We start from the raw sequence: 21,245 nt of genomic DNA on the forward strand, positions 1-21,245 counted from the left end.
AAAGCAATAAACAAAATTTTTTCAATCTTATTATAAAAGAGCATGTATAGAAAGTCTGCCCCAGAAATTCAAATCAGTAAAATATGGTTAAATTTACTTTTTTTAGGTATTGCTAAATTACTTTTTATTAGAAAATCTTGAATAATGAAAATAATTGACTATTGTATTTTTATATTTTTATTTCTTTATTTTTTCACACTATCACAATCGACACAAATACAAAGCCGACCAGCAGTCTTCTATTCTATACCAACTGAGGGTACTAACAATTTCACTGACTTCAAAATTCACTCATAGAAAACAACGAGCAATAAGCCACTGTAAATTAAAACGAAAATAACAAATTAATTCTTTGAATAAAACTTCTGCTTTTCAAAAGTGCTATAGCATTTCATTTAAAAATGAAATACTTTAAAACAAAATAACTTCAAAATAAAGCAATCTTTTTCAAGATCTATGTTATAATAAATATTACATGAATTATAGGCCTCACGAAAATTCTCTCTGACGCTAAAACGCGAATTTGTTTTTCAAACAGTATCTACAAACTACGGGAAAACATGTTTGAAGCATTGCAATATGCAAAAATACGATTACTTTACACAAACTACATTACAAGTATATCTTGGTGTTTATACTGCAAAACATCCTCTAGACAAGCGAGGAACATCAGCGCAAATCATGAACATATAGAATATGTAGGACAAGCATATCAGATCGTAATATAGCAAGCATAAATTAAAATTTTAACACAAAATTATTCAATTGACGACCCCAGCGTCATTCGCAAAAACCATCCTGTAAATTTCTTATAAAAATAATCAGATCTACAAAAAAATAGATAACGTGCATTAATCCTTGAAATATTTTCTAATATTTCAATTTTTTTTTAATATATAAGCGTGCACAAAATAACTTTACGTAGGTATGAACTTAAGTTCACTCGCATTGAACATGGAAGGACGTAGATAATTACGGTAAACATAGCAATTTATCACCGGAACAAGACGATATTACGATCATCGCTGTGCAAACGAGACTTTTCTAAAAAGAAAACTAGCATCTACGCGCACGCAAAACATGTACGACTGGCTACAAATTTAATGCGTGTTAAATCTGCTTTATATATCGAGTTTCTCACGCACTTAACAACTTAGCAATGTTGATAGATCTTTATGACTTGCATATACTTTTCAAGAAGTTGTGTAACTCAACATTTTTTTTTTCGTTTGCACGCTTTGCTCTTCATCTCGCCGATTGCGGTTTTCGTGTCATTCGTCGATCCAGGCACGATCGTGGAGTTCGTGTGTCGTAGAGAACTGGTTGGTTGTAAGTTGCTCGCTATTTAAGACAAAGAATAAGCTTTGCCTTTGTACATGGTGCGAATTGGAAATCATCGGAACTTGACATACTTTCATAAGTATCAAAAATTTTTAATAATTAATCGTGGCAGTCTGGTCTTTGATTTTGTCGTCTACTCGTTTGAGTGCAATGTATCAATTTGAATGTTTTTCAAGTATTGTACAGCAGTGCGAATATAAGATCAGAATAATTCGTTCGGTGAGAATGAAAAGTACAAAAAAGGGGCGCACTGCGCGACCAGAGCTGTATGTTTCTCGTTTAACGCTAAAAATATACTCTTTTTTCAATATATAAATATTTATAAATCTTTGTCTCTCTTTCACGCGCATTCTTAGAATAATAAATATTTGTCGAAAAATTTGGTATTGTTTTGGGCAAGCATATTGCACTTTGGATAATAGGCGCGCCTCTCCGCGTGCATGCAAGTTACGTGAATGTATATGCGTCGTATGAAAATCGTTGCGTGTATCGTCTTCGAACTCAAAGGCACGTTGTTGTTTAAATATATAAGTTTTCTATATATGGCTTGATTGCATATAAGACGCGAGCGACTCTCCAGAGCGTCGATAGAACGTAGATCGATGTGGCCGAAATGTTTGGTTCGTTGCTTCTTTGTCTCCCCCCCCCCCCCTCCCTCCCCCTCGTCTCGGCTGATGTTGAAGCCACCCTCGTCGATAATCCCCCGCGATAGCCGGCAGAATGTGGCAAATGAGATGTTCCTCTTTCCAGTGTTCGATGGTGTTCGCGCGGCTTCTTCCATTTAGAAGCTGCCGCATTCCCGCAGCACGCGATTGCCAAGAGGTAGCGGCGGCCGGAAGTTGTTGATCACCTGCAACAGTGCCAGACTAATCAGTATTCATTGCCAATCGCGCAGCCTTATCTATCAACTCGACTGTAAGAAGCTCGCTTCCGGCTTAGTTCCCTTATTTTTCGTCACTAAGTAAGCTCGCGATCGTACCGACAAAATCTAGATTACGCGCTTATTGTTCTACCAAATGAGCTTCTCTTCTCAACTACTATATTTTTACGTTCTCGAAATTCTTTTATGCAAATGGCAAATATTTAAAATTCAACGGTTTCGAGTACCTATTGATCTTTCGGCGTGGGCCGAATACTTATTCCGCTACATTCATCAGAGATTTCACGAACAAACAAAAGCGCAACGATATCTCCAGCTTCCCAAACAATGGCGCTGTTAGTCTCTGACGAACCAAGTCCTATTGTGCTTACGTCCAAAGAACCGAGGAAAACCGAGCGTATGAAAGAAGAACGGGATGATTCACCGCGTATTTTTCGCGTCGGTTTGTATGAAAATCCAAATACGAGCAATTAGCCGGGACGCCGCGATGAAAATAAAAAAAAAGAAACATCGGTGCCCGGAAAAGGCAATGGCAGCGTCGGTGGTCCTTCCTTACATAAGATGAAAATGCGTGGATTCCCGCACGGGAATCGTTCGCTGCTGCGATACTCACGACGCCGTGATTCTCGTGGCAGGGGCACTCCTCGCCCCGCGGGAACTTGCGTAGGTTGCGGAAAACGTTGAGCTGGTGGTGAGATACCTCGATGTAGCGCTTGAACAGTATCCAGGTGACGCTCTCGTTGCACGGCGGCGTGGTCAGCGAGCCAAGATACGTCCAGTAGCCGTTGTCGTCTGTCCGGCCGAGAAAAAGTCAATGCAGCCGTTAGCGACGAGGAGACTCGCCCGCGAAAGCTCGGCGAGCCCCGCGCGCGCGCCCCTTTCGCGCCGCGAGAGGAGTCGCTCGCGGGGATCGCCTCCGACCAACGCCAAGCGAGAAGGATAACAAGCGCTGGCGTGCGTGAAGTGGGCTCGGCGCGGCAGTGTAGCAGTGCGAACAACCCCGGCTCGATGTGCGTCGGCTAGCCGAAGAAAGGTGCGACGGGGTGCTGCTGTGCGCGTCAACGAAAGCCACGTGCGCGCGCCCCGGCTGGCCTCCATTGTCGTTATCGCGCCTCGCCGCGACCGACAAAAAGGACGCTCGCGCTCCATCTCGTGGTCGCCTTGTTTTCGTCGACAACGTGCTTTCCTCGTTGGACCGTTGCGAGCACTGTAATTACAAACGACGAGTCGCGTACTGCGCCGACAGCACGAGACCCATCGGTTCTCGCTCGGGAAATGCAAATCGGCGGCTTCGCCGCTCGCGAGCTCGTGACCTTCGTCGTTCCGACGAGACGACGTTCACTCTTGGATCGATACGTTTGCGTTATCGATACGCGCCCGCGCGCGTACACGGCGACAAGGAGGCAAAGGGGGCAGCCGGGCAGGCAGGCAGGCAGGCACCCCGTGAGAAAGGAGCTCGAGCATCGCAGTCGACCTCGGCCGCGGGGCGGCTTCTCTTACATCGCGAAATGGACTCGCGCCGACGAGCTGGCTCCCTCTCGCCCCCTCGCGGACGAAGGAGAGGAGGACTGCTCGCCGGCGGAGACTCGCGCTCGGCCGAGCTACGGCCAGGACTCGCGGAACAGTCGTGCGACGTGGACGTGGAGGGTGCTGAGCTCTCGGCGCGAGGCCGATGGTGCTGGTGGCAGCTGAGCGCCGTGGTGAGTCGCGCATACCTTGCCACTTGTCGGGCTTGTTCTCCGGGCGTATAATCCGACCGGCCCAGCGCATGCAGGGGTTGGCGCAGCGCTGGCCGCCGCTCCTCGTGCTGCTGCCGGCTCGTCCACCCCGCACTAAGGACGAGCAGGCTCGACTGCCACATCGGTCGGCTGCGCGACGAACGACCAGGCCCGTTCCCGCGCGTCCTCTTTTCCCCCCTTCGACCTTCGACCTTCGACCTTCGACCTTCGACCTTCGGCTAGCGCCACAGCCTACGCGCGCTATTCTCTACCCCTCCTCCGGTTGACGAGACACGGGCGTGGACTGCCGTGTCTCGCGTTGGCGACCACCTCGCGTAGGTAAGCCGCAACATAACCGGCGTGGCTATTTCGAGAGCTCCCCGCGCGTGGCTCACAATTCGCAAGAGTTAATTTTCCCATTGGCAGTCCGAGCGTCGCAGGCGCGCTCGGGACGAAGGTCGCGCGGACGCGCACGGGCGAGAACGGGCAGGCTGGCCAACGGGGACACCACATCGACTACTTACCGGGAAGCAAGCGGCTCGGGTCGATCAGCTCGTTTATGTCGATGCTGTCGTCCTTGTGGCACACGTACGGAAGCAAGCGAGCGATCTTGTCCATCTCCTCGTGCGGCTTTCCCACCTGCAAAACCAAGCCAACCGGTGCACTCTTCTGGCGGCGGTCGACCGCTGTTTCGCGATGCCGGCGAGCTTTCGCGGTTCGGTCGCGAAGGAGAGCTTGCACAACCCGCGAGACAGGCGCGCGTCGACCAGATTACGACACGTCGCCCACTCTCGGCCGCTCCGTGGACGACGCACTGCCCGAGTGTCTCGTCGCTCGTGTGCAATTTTTTTAAACGGGACTCGCCGTCGCGTTGCGCAAGCTCGCGAGGGGAATCCTCGAGGAAAGGTGTTCCTCCGGATCACGCGAGCACGCAAACGCAGGAGAATCTCAGGCGACCGCGCGCAGCCTCGTCGATCGGCGTAACGAGGGCCAAATGCGACGGGAAAGCAGCCGGCGAGGATCGGCATAACGGCCCCGCGCTCGCGATCTAATTAGCGGAGAATTGCGCAACGCCGGACGACGATCGATTCGCGCGCTCGAAAACAGAGCGAATCGAGGACAGCTGGCGCAAATGCAGAGAGGACGCGTAACGACGCGCGCTGCTGCGGATTCCGCTCAGTTCGGGAGAGGGCGCGCGCATTACGCAAGGGGAGCCGCCGTCGTCGTGCTCTGCACCCGTACAAGATCCGTCCGCGGCTCGGGGGCCTCGCTGTCTGGCAGTCGCGCGCGTGCGTACGCAGGCTCGACTCGGCTACTCCAGCGGCGTACGAGGCCTCCTCCTCCTCCTCCTCCTCCCCGTTTGCCATCGCGTGACCAGCTTCTCTTCCCTTCGCGCGCACGCCCAGCAAGCTTGACAAATCGAAACGTACTCGACGAGTTTCGGAAACAGAAGCGAACCGAGCTCTCCCCCTCGCTGCTCGCACGACCGCTCCGTTAGATTAACGCGATTACATTGATTTCCATCCACGAGAGCAACGTTGAAACAACATCGAAATAAGTATGCTGCAAGGTTGACGCAATAAATACCATGCTCGTCGATGTAAACGACACTAACGAGCTGGCGCCTCTTGATATCGCTTGACGTAGCATCGTAAACTTGTTCTTAATCTTCGAGGGTAGCGTATAAATTTGCAGCTGAACGTTCTTGAAGGTTGTCTTGCCGAGGCCACGTTAAATCGCACATCGAACGTTCGATTGTTCGGTCTGCCGTCAAGTGCCCGGACGTCTACGATTGGCGCAACGATTGCGATTGCTCGCAATGATTCGCCAATTAACGTAACGCTGCTCGAGATTTCCCGAAGAAAATCCCAAGTTGATTACGTTCTCGTATCGATTAGGGCCAGAGTACGAGTACACCGTCTCCGTCCGTCCGTCCGCGTCCGCGCGGGAAAGCTCGCTCGAAGACGATCACTCACCTTGAGGAAAACCCCGAGCACGGCAAGTCCATCGGGAGCCTTAGCTGCCTCGGCGAACGTCCTGTACTTGGTGGTGTTCCAGTGCACGAGATGCAGCTGTAAAAAGGAAAAGGAACTGTCCTCAGGCATAGTCGGCGAGGGCTCGCAAGCGCCAGCGACGACTCCGCGCTCGAGTCGCTCGCGCGATCCACGGGAAAGCCAATTGACCGCGCGGTCGCATTCGCGTCGACGAGTGGCGGCACGCAGCAGGATCCAATTTATGGACCAACGACCAACCGGACAACAATTGCCAGTAACGACGGGCAGCAGCTTCCGACGTGACGTAGCTCGCACGCGCGCCTCGTCGACGAGGCAGTTCTGGGAATTGTAGATTTAGCGTGGTCACGTACACGGCCGAGAGACTGAGCATTAATTCAGGCGCGCGGCTTGCAATTAGTTACGTCCACGTAGCCGATAGCCACGCGTTCGGCCGACTCGAGCCGGAGCGTTGCACAAGGAAACAGCCGGGGCGAGCTTAGGCGCTAATTAGCCACCAGTTGATCGGCCGCGCGCATCGCGGCAAATTATGCGCAGCGCACGCGACGCGGCCGTACGAAAAGCTCCTGCAATTTTCGCTCGGCGAGCATCGATCGCCGCTCTGCCTACCGACTCGCTCCGTTAAACGCCCGTTTATGCTTGTGCGTCGCTGCCGTTAATAGACGATTAGCGATTCGTTTGTCGTTGGCCGCTCGACATGGTAATGACGACGAGTAGGCGGGACGAGAAGCAAACGAAGAAAAAAATATGGCTTCGATCGACGGGGGGAATCGATGCGAGCGAAGACTCGCGTGACGCCGCGCGATCGTCGCTTGCGCAATAGTTCAGCGGCTGTAATCCGCGACGCGCGACAACGGAAGCTCCTTAGGTAAGAACAACAGAGGCGCGCCGCGCGCTGGCAGATGACACAACAGTGCGCAGTGCCACTTTCGCGGCGAGATCGTTCAATTGTTACTTAACGAGCGGGATGATTCGCGGCGACCCAGTGAGGCCGTTTGACAAACTGGTTCGAACTGAAACGAACGAGACGCGCAGCTGTCGGCTGAAATCCGATTCCGCTTTGCCCGAACTGCCTTTCCCGACCGAACGCAAGCCGATTAGTCACCATCGCGATTCAGCTGCAACGATAGCCGCGGAAAGAAAATGTAAACCGACGGGCGACGCGACGCGCGGACTAAGGTATTGTTGGCTCGTCGTCTTAAGTCGATTCGCGCCAAGCCAAATATTGACCGTCTCTACTCCGCCGAACTCGAAAATAGACCTGTTAGCGAAAGGACACTCCGACTAATCCAATTTTTCCTCCGGGAATGCGTCAAGTAATAAAACTCCCGAGTCTCTTTAGGTAATGAAAGCGAATGGGCGGGCCGTTGTCGTGCAGATGGGAAAGAACGATATCGTTTTCACGAGTTACGCGGGAGTGCGCAATGCCGGCATAATCCTTTTAAGCCGCCGCCGACGAGAGAGAGAGAGAGAGAGAGGCGCGTCGCGTCGCTAAACAGCCGAACGGCGCTCGCACGTAAGGCGCGAGCGCTCGAAAACGAAAAGAAAAAAACTCGATTTGAAAGACAAAAGGAATTATAAATAGACGAGTGACTTGCGCTCGGCTTTCGCCGCGATTGATTCATCCGTCGCGAGCGCGATTTGACATTGTTACGCACCCGGCAGCGCGTTTTGTACGTTCATCGTCGAGCACCGTCACTCCCGAATGTGCGCCTCGTTGTTTCTCGCATTGCGCGCGCTCGCTCTCGGAGCGGTCTTTCTAATTGCTCGTCGGCCAGCGCAAAGCGCGTCGCTCGAGCTCGTTTCGGCGGCCGTCTGCGCGCCTTCGCGACGTCAGAGTCGCCTGCATTGGCGCGACCTTCCGTTTGGAGGCTTTCCGAGCGGCTCTCAATTCAACGTATTCGTCGCTCTCGATAGCAGAGGCAAATCCACGTCGAGCACTTGTTTGCCTGCGATCGAAAGTTTATAGGCCGGCATCCGATATCATCCGATAATAAACAGCGTGTGTGGCAAAGCAAGATACTCGATGGAGCTGACTTATCGGTAATCCGAATCTATTTACAAGCAAGTTCCTTCGAGCAACAAGTTCATCATACGACGATCGTGCGCGATCATGAATAAGATCTCATCGCACGAGGCGTCTTTCGCGGCTCGGAGCGCCAAGCGATTTTACAGTGTGCGCGAACGAGGGAGTGATCGATGCGCTGCAGCCAGTCGATTGGAAAATTGCGTAGACTCATCCTTGTTTCTTTTTTTCTCATTTTTTTTCTCATTTTTTTTCTCTTTTTTTTCTCTTTTTATTTCTGTTTTTGCGTGCTGCGGCGAACTGTATTGGCAATTTTCAAGCAGATGCATTATTCGATAGAAAAATCGAGCGTCTCATTGGAGCTGCAGTTTCCATCAGTGTTGTATGAGCACATACCTCGCCGGAGAAAGCAGTTCCGTCGACAGTGTGCTCCGAGCCTCTCGAGTCGCTGCAGCCCCAGTGGCAGTGATACTGCTCGAGCTTGTACACGTCGTCCATCAAGGGGCCTCCGGTGAGGACTGAAAACGAACCAACAGCGAATGACAATCGAGCGCGTAAGGGTCTCGATCGTATCGTCGCAAAAATTATCCCTTCCCCGCCTTTCGAATTTCAGCGATGACGTAGGAAAGGACACGCGGCGCCAGCAAAAGAGAGAGAGAGAGAGAGAGAGAGGACAAACAAACTTTCGCACTCGTGGTGCTTGAACGCCGAGTTGGCGAGAGATAAATAACTCGAGCCGAAGGGCGCGCTTTCGACTTTGACGCCGAAGAACCTAGCGCGTCCGAGTAGCTAAGGTCGGATACCGTCGGCTAATCGCGTTTCGCGCGAAGTGGAAAAAAACTGGCGAAATAAATTGAGAATCCTATCGTCCTACGCGTGCCGGCCTTTCACGGGCATGCCCGAAAGATGATCCCATCGCTCAGCACATACGCGCGAGCTTCTCGAGGGGCCGCCAACTTTTGTTACGGGAGGAGAGGGTCCGTCGAAATATCGTTGCGATACAGCCGACGGGGCTCGTGACGCAATCGCTCGAGCACCGCGTCACGATATACATTTTCATGATGTTTTCGTTGCGCGTTCGATACTTTGCTTTCGCTGTCGTGAGTCCACGAACGAATTGCGACGCGGAGGTTCCTCGATGTCGAGCGATGGCGTTGATTAGCGCACGAGCGCGCGACATCGAGGCAATCGGCGTCGATACACTTGAATTGACGGTGGCGCGCGTCGCGGCTATAGACCGGCCCGGCTGCAGGTGAATCTCTCGTCGGCGTCGCGGACGCAAACGAAAGCGAATCGAGCGGCGCGGCACTTGCGTAACCCGCGCGCTCTTTCCGCCGTCGTCGTCGTCGTCGTCGTCGTCAACTCGCGTGCTCTTAATTCATTTTGCGGAATGTCTGCCCTGTTTTTTCCACTGTTGTAGTGAGTCGTAAGCCAAGGTCAGCTCGTATCTTCGCACAGACGCCGACCGCCCGCACGATTTCCAGTCTCGTTCGTTTCTCGAAGTCATCAATGCTCCTCCGCGCGTCGGATTACCAATAATTTTCCCAACATACGGCCTCGTATTTTTCCGGCATCTGTTATTTTCTTCTCCAAGAGCGGGCGATAAATGTCGCCTGTACGTGCTCCGGCTGTCAGGCGTTTTATTTTTATTGCAACTGGTTTCGCGCGCCACGAGCGTACGCCGACCGACGCCGGAATAACGTTTACTTTCGTTCGCGAGCAGCGCGCGTTAGCGGGATTATTTTTCAACGTCCCGCCGTTTAACGCCGTTCGAGATGTTGCCGCGCGATAATTTCGCAACGTGCAAATGCAGCGAAAATCGTCCCCGCGGCTATTGGGATTCCTCCGAAGAGCTTTCGAGTCACGGCAAAATGCTGCGCGCGATCGACTTCGGATGTTCATTCCAACCACGTTTTCGGGATTTGCGCAGATTTATCCCTCTTCGAAAACTACTTTTACTTGGCGTGCTTTCGTAGCTATTATCCGAGAAAAATCATACACTGGCTTACTCGCTTGAGTCTGTTTCCAGTCCCTGAATCGCGCGTTCGTATGCAGCTCCAATTGTCACGGTATACCGCGTTTCATTTGTAAACAAATTATGAATTCAACGAAAAAGCGCGGCTCATTGTGTTATGCACGAGGTGAGCTCGGTCAAGAGCAATAAAAAGCATTGTAATATAGAAATCGTTCCGAGCGGATAGCTTTATACTGCTTATGAAAAGCTTTGATCCGCGCTCGGGCCGCCGGTCGTTGCTGCGCGCACGCTTCTCGCTCGTGCCCGGGGCTATGCAAATCGCTGCTAAGCCACGCCGGAATATAGCACACGGCTCGTACGGCCTAGTGCGAACTGCGCAGCGCCAAAACGCCGTTGTTGTTTACAAATCCAAATATAAGAGCGAGCCAGTGCATTGGTGGTTCGCTCGCTTCGAGCCGCCCGCGATCAGCGAGGTGGCCGGGCAGCAGACTGCCGCCGCGTCCGTGGGAATGTACTCACGGGTGCCGTCGCCGTCGCAGTCGATGCGCCAGCAGTAGCCCGGGTTGACGAGCTGCCGCGAGGCCGTCGCCGGGTACTTCCATCGGAGGGGCTTGCTCAGCAGCGCCTCGTGGTCGGACTCGACGCGATCCGTCTCGATGTTGACCGGCGACTGGCGCGAGCCCGCCGCCATCGGGAATCTCTCCACCCACGTGCTTGGTCCTGAAACATTCCACGAGTCCGGTCGGCGTCAGTGGCGGCGACTTTGCTGCGCGCTCGGAGTCCAGCCTCCGGCGGCGCGCGACCTCGCGTACGATTAGCGCATCCCCGCCGCTCGGCGCTGTGCGTCATTCGCAGCCGAAGATCGTCCTCTGCCCATTTCATCCGCGAGGATTAAACAAGTGCCGCGCGCACTCGAATTTTCGCGAGCGAAGTCGGCGCGCGCCGACTCGCGCTTGCAATCGCGGAAGGTCGAGTCGCTGACTCAAGTCCTCGTGCCGCTCGAGAGTGGCGCGGCTTGTTATACGGAATCGAGGCGCGATCGGCGCTTGTTTTTCCACATCTCGATATGGCTCCGCTTGCTCTCTCGACTCGCGTCTGCTTGATCGGTAACGGATCCGGCGACTCGATTGGACGTAACGAGCGCCGCCGTGCAAGTGTACGTGCCATCGAGCGCGTAATAATCGATGGTGCTACATCGATTTTCACTTGTAATTGGGAGCGCAAGGGGAAAGAGGCGGGAGGAATTGATTGGAATTGCCGATGCGAGCTGCGATCGCGTGATATTTTTGTTCCTCGCACGATCGATGATTCGCGCGTGCGCGCGAAACTGTTCGTGACGACTCGACCGGCCAATCGGCCGACCGTTCGTCGATGCAGGCGATGGACTGGTGCGCGCACGGTCGCGGGCAGCCAAGGCTGACGCGCAGTTGAGAACGAGACCCGAGCGACAGCGACGATCGCGACGCGCTTTCGAAAAGAAAAAAAAAGAGCCATCGTCATTTATTCAGGCACGCGTCTCCGTGCGGCGATCGAAGGAGCCTCCCCGGCGCCGCTCGCGTGCCCGAAGCCGGGGGAGCGGAGACGCGCGGCGCGGTGCTCCGAACTTGTCGCGCGCACCTCGGCGCTGCGCGGCGAATCCGCGGCGAGCCGCAAATACGTCGGGAGATAGCACTGATTAGGCGCGGCGCGATCGATGCTCGTAAAAATTGTCACGTGCCCGAGCGAACGACGATCGCGCGTCGCGCGCGCGATGGGGGAAGAGAGCCGGACGACGTTGGTTTATCGCTCGATTAGATAATTCGCGGGCGCGCGCTTGCCTCCTCGTCCCTTTTCGTCGACGCTACGCCCTCGTGAATAAAGCGCGCGCCGCTCCGTCCCGAAGGACGAGATACTGCCGAGCAGACGACAATAAGAACCGAAGCGGTCGTCGGCGCGCGGCTTAATATAGAGCCGCGCGGATAAGAGCGTAGCGCAGCGAGGCAACGAGACGCAGCGGCATAAACGCCTGTCGAGCGGCGGCGGCGACGACGACGACGACGCACGGTTACGCAAGTTTGCGCGGTCCGCGCGTACGTCGAACCCGACCGGTCGCCGGGGAGGCGGTCGTCGTTCCGACCTTCGGCCGCGAGGCGAACAGCGAAAACGAGACCGAGAACCGAACGCCCAGCAATGCTCACTCGCGAGTGTCCGCGGAGGTTACGAAGAACGCCGGCGCGTCTTTCTCGCGAGAGCGGAGGCGAGATGCTCCCGAGAACGCACAGTGGCCGCGCGCGCGTCGGTCGACTCCCTTCGTCGCGGCAGGCGCGCTGCTCCTCTTCGCCTTGGAAGCGCCGGCAACAATGCAGCGAGAGAAGAGCTGTCGCGCATTCGAAATGTGCATCTGCCGGAAAAAACAATGGAAACGCGACGCCTCGGGACGCGCGAGCGCGCGGCGTTGCGTCAACTGTCGTTCGGGCTGCTGACAGGCTCGTTCTTACGAGCGCGCGCGCGCGCGCGACTGCCTGCTAAGTAGTGCCGCGCGCGGATCGTAAATAATTTGTTCGGCCGATTAGCTTTTACAACGGGAGACGAGGCGCTGAAGTCTGCGCCGTTTTTCTCGACAGCCAATAGGCTGTAATTCAGAAACTGCGAAGGTTGCCGGGAGAAGAAAAAAAATATTTAATTAATTTTATGCTCTTGCGTGCCTCCTTGAGAGCCGTCCGTTGTTTTCTTACGCAACAACCGCTTTTCGGATCCATTTTTCCGTACACCTCGGCCTGTCTCCAACTCCGCGATTGCGCAACGTGTTTTAATGCGATATCTTTTTTCCTCCCACGCGACAAACCAAGTAACGACTGCGATCGCCGTTGAAAAAGAAGGACGCTGGAAACAATTTGGCCGTAATTGCCTCGTCAATGACTTTTTTCCCAAAGTCAATCAACTTTTTATAAAAAAGGAAAACCCACGATTGGCGGAAACGCGAAGAAAATCATTCCTCCTCCTCGACTGGTCGCGTGAACGGCGCGCGACTCGGAAGCAACCGATCGTCGTCCAGGCCGAGCGAGCCGCGGGAAGGCACAGGGCGCGCAGTCCGAATCAGATCGGCCGAAGACGAGCGTGCATCGGGGCGCCGCGACAGTGCAGCGAGGCCTAGTTGGGCGCGCGCAAAACGAATGCATTCGGAACGAGCGCGGCTTATCGCCGCTGAACTCTCGCCAAGTTTTGATCTGGCGCAAGGTCGGCGCCGGCGAAAAGGAGTAAGAAACGGCCACAGACCTCTCCGCCAATTTTCAGCAATTAGAGATAAAGAGGGAGGGAGGGAGCCCGCTCGCAACGGCGGCTCTCCTTGTTAGCCTACAATCCCCGTTTTCCTCGTGCTCGCGTTGCGGCTATCGAGCGCGCCCATCGGCCCTCGATAGCCATCTGCCAAGCGGGCAAGCGGACCGCCCATTAGCGATCCTCGAGCGCGAGGGATCGGCCGATTCGCCGCGGCGCGACGACGGCGCGGATACGGAGCAAACGCCGCGGTCCTCCGCGACGATCGTTGCCGCGCCGTTTTTCTCCTCTCTTCCTCCTTCGTCACGGCGGATGACTCACGACGGCTTGGCGTCGCGCCGCTAATGGGCGACTACTTTGCGATAAGTGCAAACAAGGGTGCGCGAACGGACGAGGAGTCCCCGCTCGGCTGGCGTCGCACTGCGCTGCGCGTAACGCCCGGACAAAGGCGGCGAGCGCGACCTCCTTATCCGGACGAGCGAATTCCAAAGTCTCGCCGATAAAGGCGCGCGAGTCACGATTATCGGCGCGCGCGAGCGGTGCGGAAATCTCGCCGGAGCTCGCTGAATTCTCGAAGCACCTGCGGGAGCTCGCGCGCGAGAAAGTCCACTCTCGCCGACTCCGGCGTCACGAGCTAGCCCACGGCTTGCTTTCCCTTGACTTTTCCTTCCCCGAGGAGCGCGCGCGCTCGCGCGAACCAACAGCCGCCCGCCGCGTCGGAGGATCGCTTTCGGCTCGCTTGCCTCTCGCTCGTTGACGCGCGGACTCGCCGCCCGATACCTTCGGAACGGCTCGTAAATAAACGAGCGCGCGCGCGTCGGTGTTTTCCTTTGCCGAGAGACGGGGCAGGGCGCGCTGTTCGTCGCGACGGGAAATCCCCGACGAGCGTCGATTGTCGCGGTGCGCGGCCTGTACGCGTAGGCAGGCACGGTTACCTCGTTCGCCAGTGACAGCGCGGCCGCGCATTGATAAAACTCGCGCGCGGGGGCCAACCGACGGACACACGACTGCTCGCGTGACGCGCGATTCGTGTGCACCCCGCCGAGTCGAAACCTTGTGCCCATTTCGGGGTCGTAGCTCCCGCGTCTATTCCGTTTTTCCCCCCTCCCCACTTTGCTCTTCTCCGCGAACGCATCGATCAGGGCGGACAGAGCTGCGCATCTCGCCACCTGTTAGCGCGCTCCTGCGCGGACGTGTTACGAACAACGTCGCGTGACCGATCGTTGCGTTCGTTCGCTTTTGCTTTATCTCGCGTCGGAGCTGTCGAGCGACTCGATTCACCCGCCTGCCGGGATATGGCCCAAAGTTAATTCACCGGAGTTTCGTTCATCGCGCGGATCCGAGCGCTTCGACCGAAATGGCCCGGGCGAGCGCTCCTCGTGAAAATACCAGTTCGACGTTTCGGGGGAGCGCTTCGAGGTGGAATGCACCTCTCATCGGAACGATTTTACGTCGTACGAAGCACGCGCTCACCTTGTCGTCATTTTCGATAGGAAAAAAATAGAAATGGCCCCGAGATAGGTACAGAGATTCCAATGACCCGACGGCGCCTTGTAAAACGATAGAGAACAGAGAAAAGCAAATAACAGATCGAAGTGCGCGGAAATAGCGGACTCTGTAATCGGGCTCCCGATGCCTATTATAACGTAGCAGCGCGCAGGAAATCCGTCACCGCGGAAAATTGCAATTTCTGTCGCCGATAAGAGATTTTCTGTTGAACGCTCGCGTCGCGATAAGCGAGCTTTCGCACGCTTTTATCGCGATCCTCGTGCGACGCGACTGTAAGTAAAGAGCAGCGCGCGCGAATTAGAACTCGTTTTTTTTATTCATCCTTGAAATGCTTTGCGGATAATCATGAAAAGGTTCGATGGCGCGTGCTAATATGATCGCGCTAATAGGGCGACAGCTAAGCAAACGCTATCGAATGTGTTGCATCGAGCATAAATTTGAAAAACTTGACAACAGAATAAAATATAACACACTCTCGTTAGCGACTTTCCGCGCTGTCCGAAAAGAAAAAGCGTCTTTACCTTTCTTTTCGTCGCGTTAAAGCGCTTTGGCCGTGAAACTTTCTTGTCGTCATTGCAGCGCGCGGCAACAGGAAGCCCCGGGAAAATCCGTTCCGTATACGATAAATAAACTTGGCGAAGGCGTTAACCTCCAATTAGACGCGCGTAAATCATCGCTGACTTGAATGCCAGCACAGAAACGAAAGGAGCAGAAAAAACCTTCTGATCGGTCTAATCGGCTGAACTCACCATTTTTACTGGAGTAGTCCCATTCCCAAAAGCCAGCCATCGCGGGGGACGCTTATCGGAAATTGAGGTCCGCGAAATTAAGATCCGAGTAGGGCTTGCTCGCGCTCGTCTTGGCAATCTTCCTGCCGACTGTCGAACGAAGAAACTGCTCTGGCGCTATGCTAGCTGGGAAATCGGCTCGTTGCACTCCCGCTGATTGCCGGATTAGCACACTGACGATGCACAATACTCGCGCTGTACGGACTTGCGATTTGGCTCGGAACGAAAGGCCGATGCGCCGGAGAAGAGAGTTGGACGCGTTGTGTAGATCGGCCGGTCGCCGCACGGCCGTTTATAGCCGCGTCAAGGCTACGTCACGTGAAGGCGCCATCGCCGCTAGCTCCAGCCGCGCATGCGCCTCTAAATATTTACACGTGCGCACTGCGCTCTCTCTCCCTCGCGCGCTCCGAAATCGCGCACCGCTTCTTTCTCCCCGCTCCCACCCGACCTCTGCCGCCACCGCCGCCGCTGTGTCGCGCTCGAGCGCTCTGTGCAGTCTGGCGATTGGGACCTGCCGCGCTGCGTACCCATAACTCGCCCGAGGGGACAACGTCGATTTGCCACAAATCACTCTCTCGGAGCCTTTGCGATCGCTATCGCGGACAGCCCCTTTCTTGCTTCTCGGAGCCAAGCTGGAAACGACAGAGGCCTGTGTACTCGTCAGACATGGCGCGAAAATAAGCGACGACGCTTTTGACAGCTAGCCGATCCTCGTACTCGCAGCACGTGCTGTTCGGCAGCGCGCACTTTCTTATCGCTCGGATACTCGCGGATAAAAAGATTCACTTTGCAAGCGCGACTTCGTTCCCGCAAGCTCGTCCCCAGTTGCCTTATCCACGCTGCTTTCGCATTCGTCGCGTCCCGCTCGTCCGGCAGTGAGGCCACTTGACCGCGGCGGTGTGTTTGCCGATCCGATCTTCCGGACAGGCGAGTGCCCGAGAGGCGACCCGATGCAACGAGTCGTTTTAAAAATAGCTCGCCCCCCTCGGCAAATTGACCGCGGCGCAGCGCGCCAAAGTTACGAGAGGCGTCCGCGGGAAAAAACCTGTTCCAGCGACGCGCCGCGTCGACCCAAATGTGTGCACCGTTTTCGCGACCGGTTTCCTCCCTTGCTTTCCTTTCTCGAGACGCGTCGACCGACTGCGGCAGGCACTTTTTTTATACTTTGCGCGGAATGGGAAAAACAACGCGCTGTGCGAGAGGCGAGAGATAAGGTGAATGCAGCCGATGGTTTACGTAAAAACTGCTGTACGCGAATTGATGCGTGGAATAGACAATGAACAAAGCCTTTTGTATCCTCAAATGACTTTATTAACCCTTGTCTTATACACTGTCGGCTTGTGTGTGTGTGTATATATTTATGCTTGTCAAGTCTATAGTACTCGTGTACACTTATGTATATATTTTTAATTTTTATTTATTCGATTTTCCTTTTAATGTTTCGCTTGAGTGTATTACTGACAACGTATCGATATAGAATCGTGAAAGAGTTGATGCGAAGATGCTGGAAAACACATGTGGATCAGACGACTCGAGTGTAGAATTTTTTGGAACAAGCTTTCCAGTATGCAAAGCCACGCATGCATAGCGCAGGTTGTTCTATGCATGACTCTGCACACTTGCAATGAAATTATGTACATGTTCCCGCTGTCGGCTTTTCGCTCGACTCGTCTACTCGGCATGCGCCGCCAAGAGGAAAATAGACCAAACGCGCCAGTGTCTGTATATGATATATTATCTCAGTACGAGAACCAACATGTTTAGTATGTGCACGAGAGTATGCTTATTATAATTTATGAGACAGATAACAAAGCCTTACGACTTACGAGAGCTGAAATAAACAAGCTTCACTGAATTCCAGGCAATTGCGAATGAACCTACAAGTCACTATTGGAACTTCAAGTCCCTGATCGTGGCGCCTGCCTGATGAGTGGCTTATTCAGTACGTAACACATGTTTTTAACTTGTTAGATTATTATTGTTATTATTACTCATACTTCTTGCGTCAGGGAGTGAATTCGGTGCGGTAATTGGCTTTCGCTTACCCAAAAGAACGATATTCGTAGCAAGTGAGTTCGAATCACCGTTGCTTATTTCTTGCATGCAACAATTTCATTGATATTCGTTGATAACAAACCGTTTCTGGCATAACAATGAAACATGATCAAGGACTTCGTACAGTAAAAAAATAAACTATTTTAGTCACGATAAATCACAAGATACGTTATTGTTTTGGAAATTTCTTTAGTTCACTTATTTACACTTTCATAATTACGAATATATATTTTTTCCTTTTTTGCGTCCTCTCATTCTAAATGCAAACGTTAATATCACGTTTCCAATTTCACTCCCTGATTTACTTTTAATATACTTAATACGAATGAAAAATAATTGTACCATCTCATTCGTTTTTCAACTACCCATAGTTGCAACATTTTTAAATACCGATTTCCACTTTTTTTCATATATTCTTCTCAACTTCGGTCCCATGTGGAATTCCCACAAATTCTTCTTTTCTGTTAGTCTCCTTTATCTCTACTACTTATTTTATAAACATAGTACACACGTATGTATTATACAAAATTTCGTTTTTTGTCTGGCAGTCTGACGGATACGCACTGAGCAACGATATGAGTTAAGCGTGATATGAGAAAATTGTTTCCAAGTATACCATATTTATATTTATTTTTTAAGCTTTCATTTATTATAAATCTTAAAGTCGCATTATCTTGAGCTTGACAACATTACACTCAAAGTATACTATGAATTGAGGTGTTTCAATCACCTCTGGCTCATGCAGCAACACAACTAATGAAGATCGCAAAAAGCAAGAAAATTATGAGAAAACTAAGATATAATAATTATTGTACGTAACTTGAAATAGTTTAGTATAAAACAATTATCGACAATTCGGTTGAATTTTGTAAGATGGACACACGTGCTTGTTGAAATTGACAATTGGTCTCTCAAACAACGAGGAACATTCTTTTATTCACATATATCTTCCAGCACAATTCTTGATGTTTGAGACCACATGTGTCGGTGAAAATGAAACTGTCTATTACACACATTTACGATGATCGCTGGTAGACTTAATTGCTAAAAGTTATGCAACAACGTAGCTTGACGTTGGTGTTATATTTTAAAAACTAGCTTTCTTTCGTCATCTTTTTCTTTTCTAACATAATGAACATTCACTTGAATTTTATTATTAATATCGTGTAATTTTTCACGTACACAAGACAAATGAAAATTATCATCATTCGCACGATTTCTTATCTATCATCTACGTAATTATTATCGTTTTTCTTTGAAAAATATCAAATTGTAAAGTTGTTGCGCGCGTCAAATTTAAAAAAAGAATACGGCATATATTGTCACTCTTCTAAAGAATGAAAAATTCGTTTCTATCAATTCGATCGTAGTTTTTTACACTTCTATGTTACTGATAAAAATAAAAATATTTCGAAAAATTTCTCGACAAGTACTATGCTTAAGGTGAACCCGTAAGAGGTCAACCTGTTTAAATATTATTCTTCTTATGTCTCTATAACTTCTTCCTGTTATATAATAAGTCAAGTTTTGGCTTGGTAACTAGGTGTGTAAGTATTAAAATTAAATAGTTTTGTAGTTATTATAGTGCGCGTTAGTTTACAAAAGTGTTGCAGTTAAAGCTCTGTATATAATATTTCATATCTGATAAAAGATTACAATGTTGTGTTTTCTTTACGACGGTGATCCATTGCTTTTTATTTTAAAATAAGATAAAAAACTTAAGGGTACACATGATAAAAGGATTATAACATCATCTTCACAATTAAGTTTCTTAAACGTAAATGCTCCGAAGTTAATTAAGCAGTACATTTAAACAACTCTATTACAAATGTAACTATTGACAAGAGAGTATCAAACGACGAATCAATATAACATTTATTAAATATGTACTGTATACGTATTACGCAGTTATATGTTCATATTTCACGAACGGTCATCGGTTTTACAATCTTTATTCGTGGTGCCTTTACATCGTTTAATATTGGCATACCTATTCGCCAATGGAAGCATTGATAAAACTTTTATTAATAAGTAGCCCGCAAAAGCTCAATATGTGATACGCAATTGATTCACAGTCCTATTTTGTATCCACATTTGGAATTCCTTGACGGACAAATACGTAAGACTTTCAACCGAAGATAATAAACCTTCGTAGTGGCAGTGCTATGTCATCTTTCATGAAGTACGTTACAGTCTATGGTTATTAGAAGGCTCGATACAAAGCGAGTCTGTCAATCGGTCGATTGAAAAAATTTGGTGTAAGAAACCCATGTAAAAATTAGCATTCACAATTAGGTGAGCTTATTGCTTAATAAAATGGCACTGATTACTGTGAAATATATCTTTTTTTTTCAATCGAGTATCATTGAAATCGTTAAAAAGTTTACTTTTCGTAACACTACCGTTTTGTTTTCTACCCCTGCTATTTGTAGTTCTTTCACTCAAGCTTCTCGATAGACGAGTTTTCTTCGATATGAGAGCAATCAGCTTCACTTTTTTTTCTCTACACTATTAACGCGAAGTTCGTTACAAAAGGCAACGCGTGATCGACAAGTTTCAATAAGTTTTTTCTCTCTACTTTGTTCAAGTGTGTGCGTATTGAAGTGTAAAAGGAATATTTAATGAAACCTTGATAAATTGATTAAAAGAGATATAAAAATTTTATAATACATCGATCAGGCTCTCGCACAATACGAAAAATGAATTTTTTTAATTTATAGGATCATGGAATAAAAAATATTTACAATTTACAAGCTCGATTTAAAAAACCAATATGTAAAAGACAATACATATTTTCTCCAAGCTGTTTTCGTATAAAAAAATTGACATAATCATACGTACATTCGCCAATGTACGTAAGCCAGTCGGATAAAATCTGCTTATCACGATACTTTAACATGTCTAAAAAGTAATTACCCTTGTTTCGGCAAGAACTGAAGTTGCACGAGAGCCAAATTAAGGGTAAAAAGTGAGGCGAAGTTTGACCGAGTCGAACACCAAACTGCATCACACTTGGCATACAATTAAGTAATTATCGCGTTAAAACAAAAAAAGAAGCTAAGGTTATAAAATAAAAATTTCGGTCGCCAAGTGTTCGAGTTTAAAGCAAGTAGTCGTCGTGCACTAGACCCGAGTGAGTCGGGTAGAGCAGCGAGAGTCTACCGAACGAGACGAGAATCGCGAAAGCCGTTGTTGAATTGGCCCTTGAATCTCGCGACCACCGTCTGATGTTGCACGTGGTTGGGCGAGTCGCCGAGCATCGCTAGCATGTACTTGCGTGTGGGCGAATTCACAGCCGCGGCGGCGACGGCTGCACTGTTGAAGTGATTGCTTTGTTAGGGCGGCACGTACGGAGGTGGCTTCCTGTACGTCGGCGTGGGCTTTGGTCTGTTCTGGCGATTGTTGTCGCGATTCGTCGCGAACGGAGGCGGCGGTTGGTACGGCTCCTCCGAGTTCTCTTTCGACAGCATCGGGATGTCCGCGCCGTCCTCTGCGCGCTGATACTCCGGCGGTGGTAGTGGTGGCTTCTCCTCTTTTAAGATTATGGGCGATTTATTACCTGTAAAACCAGTTGTCATCGTAAAGTGCGACGATAAAAACTTTTATGACTGACTTCGCGAGAGAACGCAAGCAACTCGAACCTCGCCTACTCGAAATGAAATGTTTTATCGTGAAGGTTAGATATA

The 21,245-nt window shown here is 50.8% G+C and overlaps 2 protein-coding genes across 5 annotated transcripts in view; both read right to left on the reverse strand.

Annotated features, from left to right (window-relative positions):
* Positions 1-158: 158 nt before the first annotated feature.
* On the reverse strand, positions 159-15,795 carry LOC131669103 (carbonic anhydrase 2). Of its 2 annotated transcripts, XM_058943733.1 has the most exons (8): positions 15,466-15,795; positions 10,472-10,672; positions 8,374-8,495; positions 5,916-6,011; positions 4,464-4,578; positions 3,937-4,053; positions 2,835-3,013; positions 159-2,191 (listed from the first exon to the last, which is right to left on the reverse strand). In XM_058943733.1, exons 1-8 carry the CDS (start codon positions 15,503-15,505, stop codon positions 2,123-2,125), a joined length of 939 nt encoding a protein of 312 aa, XP_058799716.1. In that variant the 5' UTR covers positions 15,506-15,795; the 3' UTR covers positions 159-2,122. The 2 variants fall into 2 exon arrangements, with proteins under 2 accessions (XP_058799716.1, XP_058799717.1); XM_058943734.1 differs by lacking the exon at positions 3,937-4,053 and having other exon boundaries at positions 15,466-15,781.
* Positions 15,796-16,807: 1,012 nt separating this feature from the next.
* LOC131669107 (dystroglycan 1-like) overlaps positions 16,808-21,245 on the reverse strand; it is a 39,766-nt gene continuing 35,328 nt past the window's right edge. For all 3 annotated transcript variants that reach the window (XM_058943741.1, XM_058943742.1, XM_058943740.1), the window contains one exon: positions 16,808-21,118. In XM_058943741.1, coding sequence (XP_058799724.1) covers positions 20,895-21,118 — 224 coding nt within the window. In that variant the 3' untranslated portion in view covers positions 16,808-20,894. The remainder of the gene's footprint in view (positions 21,119-21,245) is intronic.

This window comes from Phymastichus coffea, unplaced genomic scaffold, assembly GCF_024137745.1.
Source record: "Phymastichus coffea isolate CEN01 unplaced genomic scaffold, Cenicafe_Pcof_1.1 PCOF00087, whole genome shotgun sequence".
In the NCBI taxonomy this organism is placed as follows: Eukaryota; Metazoa; Arthropoda; class Insecta; order Hymenoptera; family Eulophidae; genus Phymastichus; species Phymastichus coffea.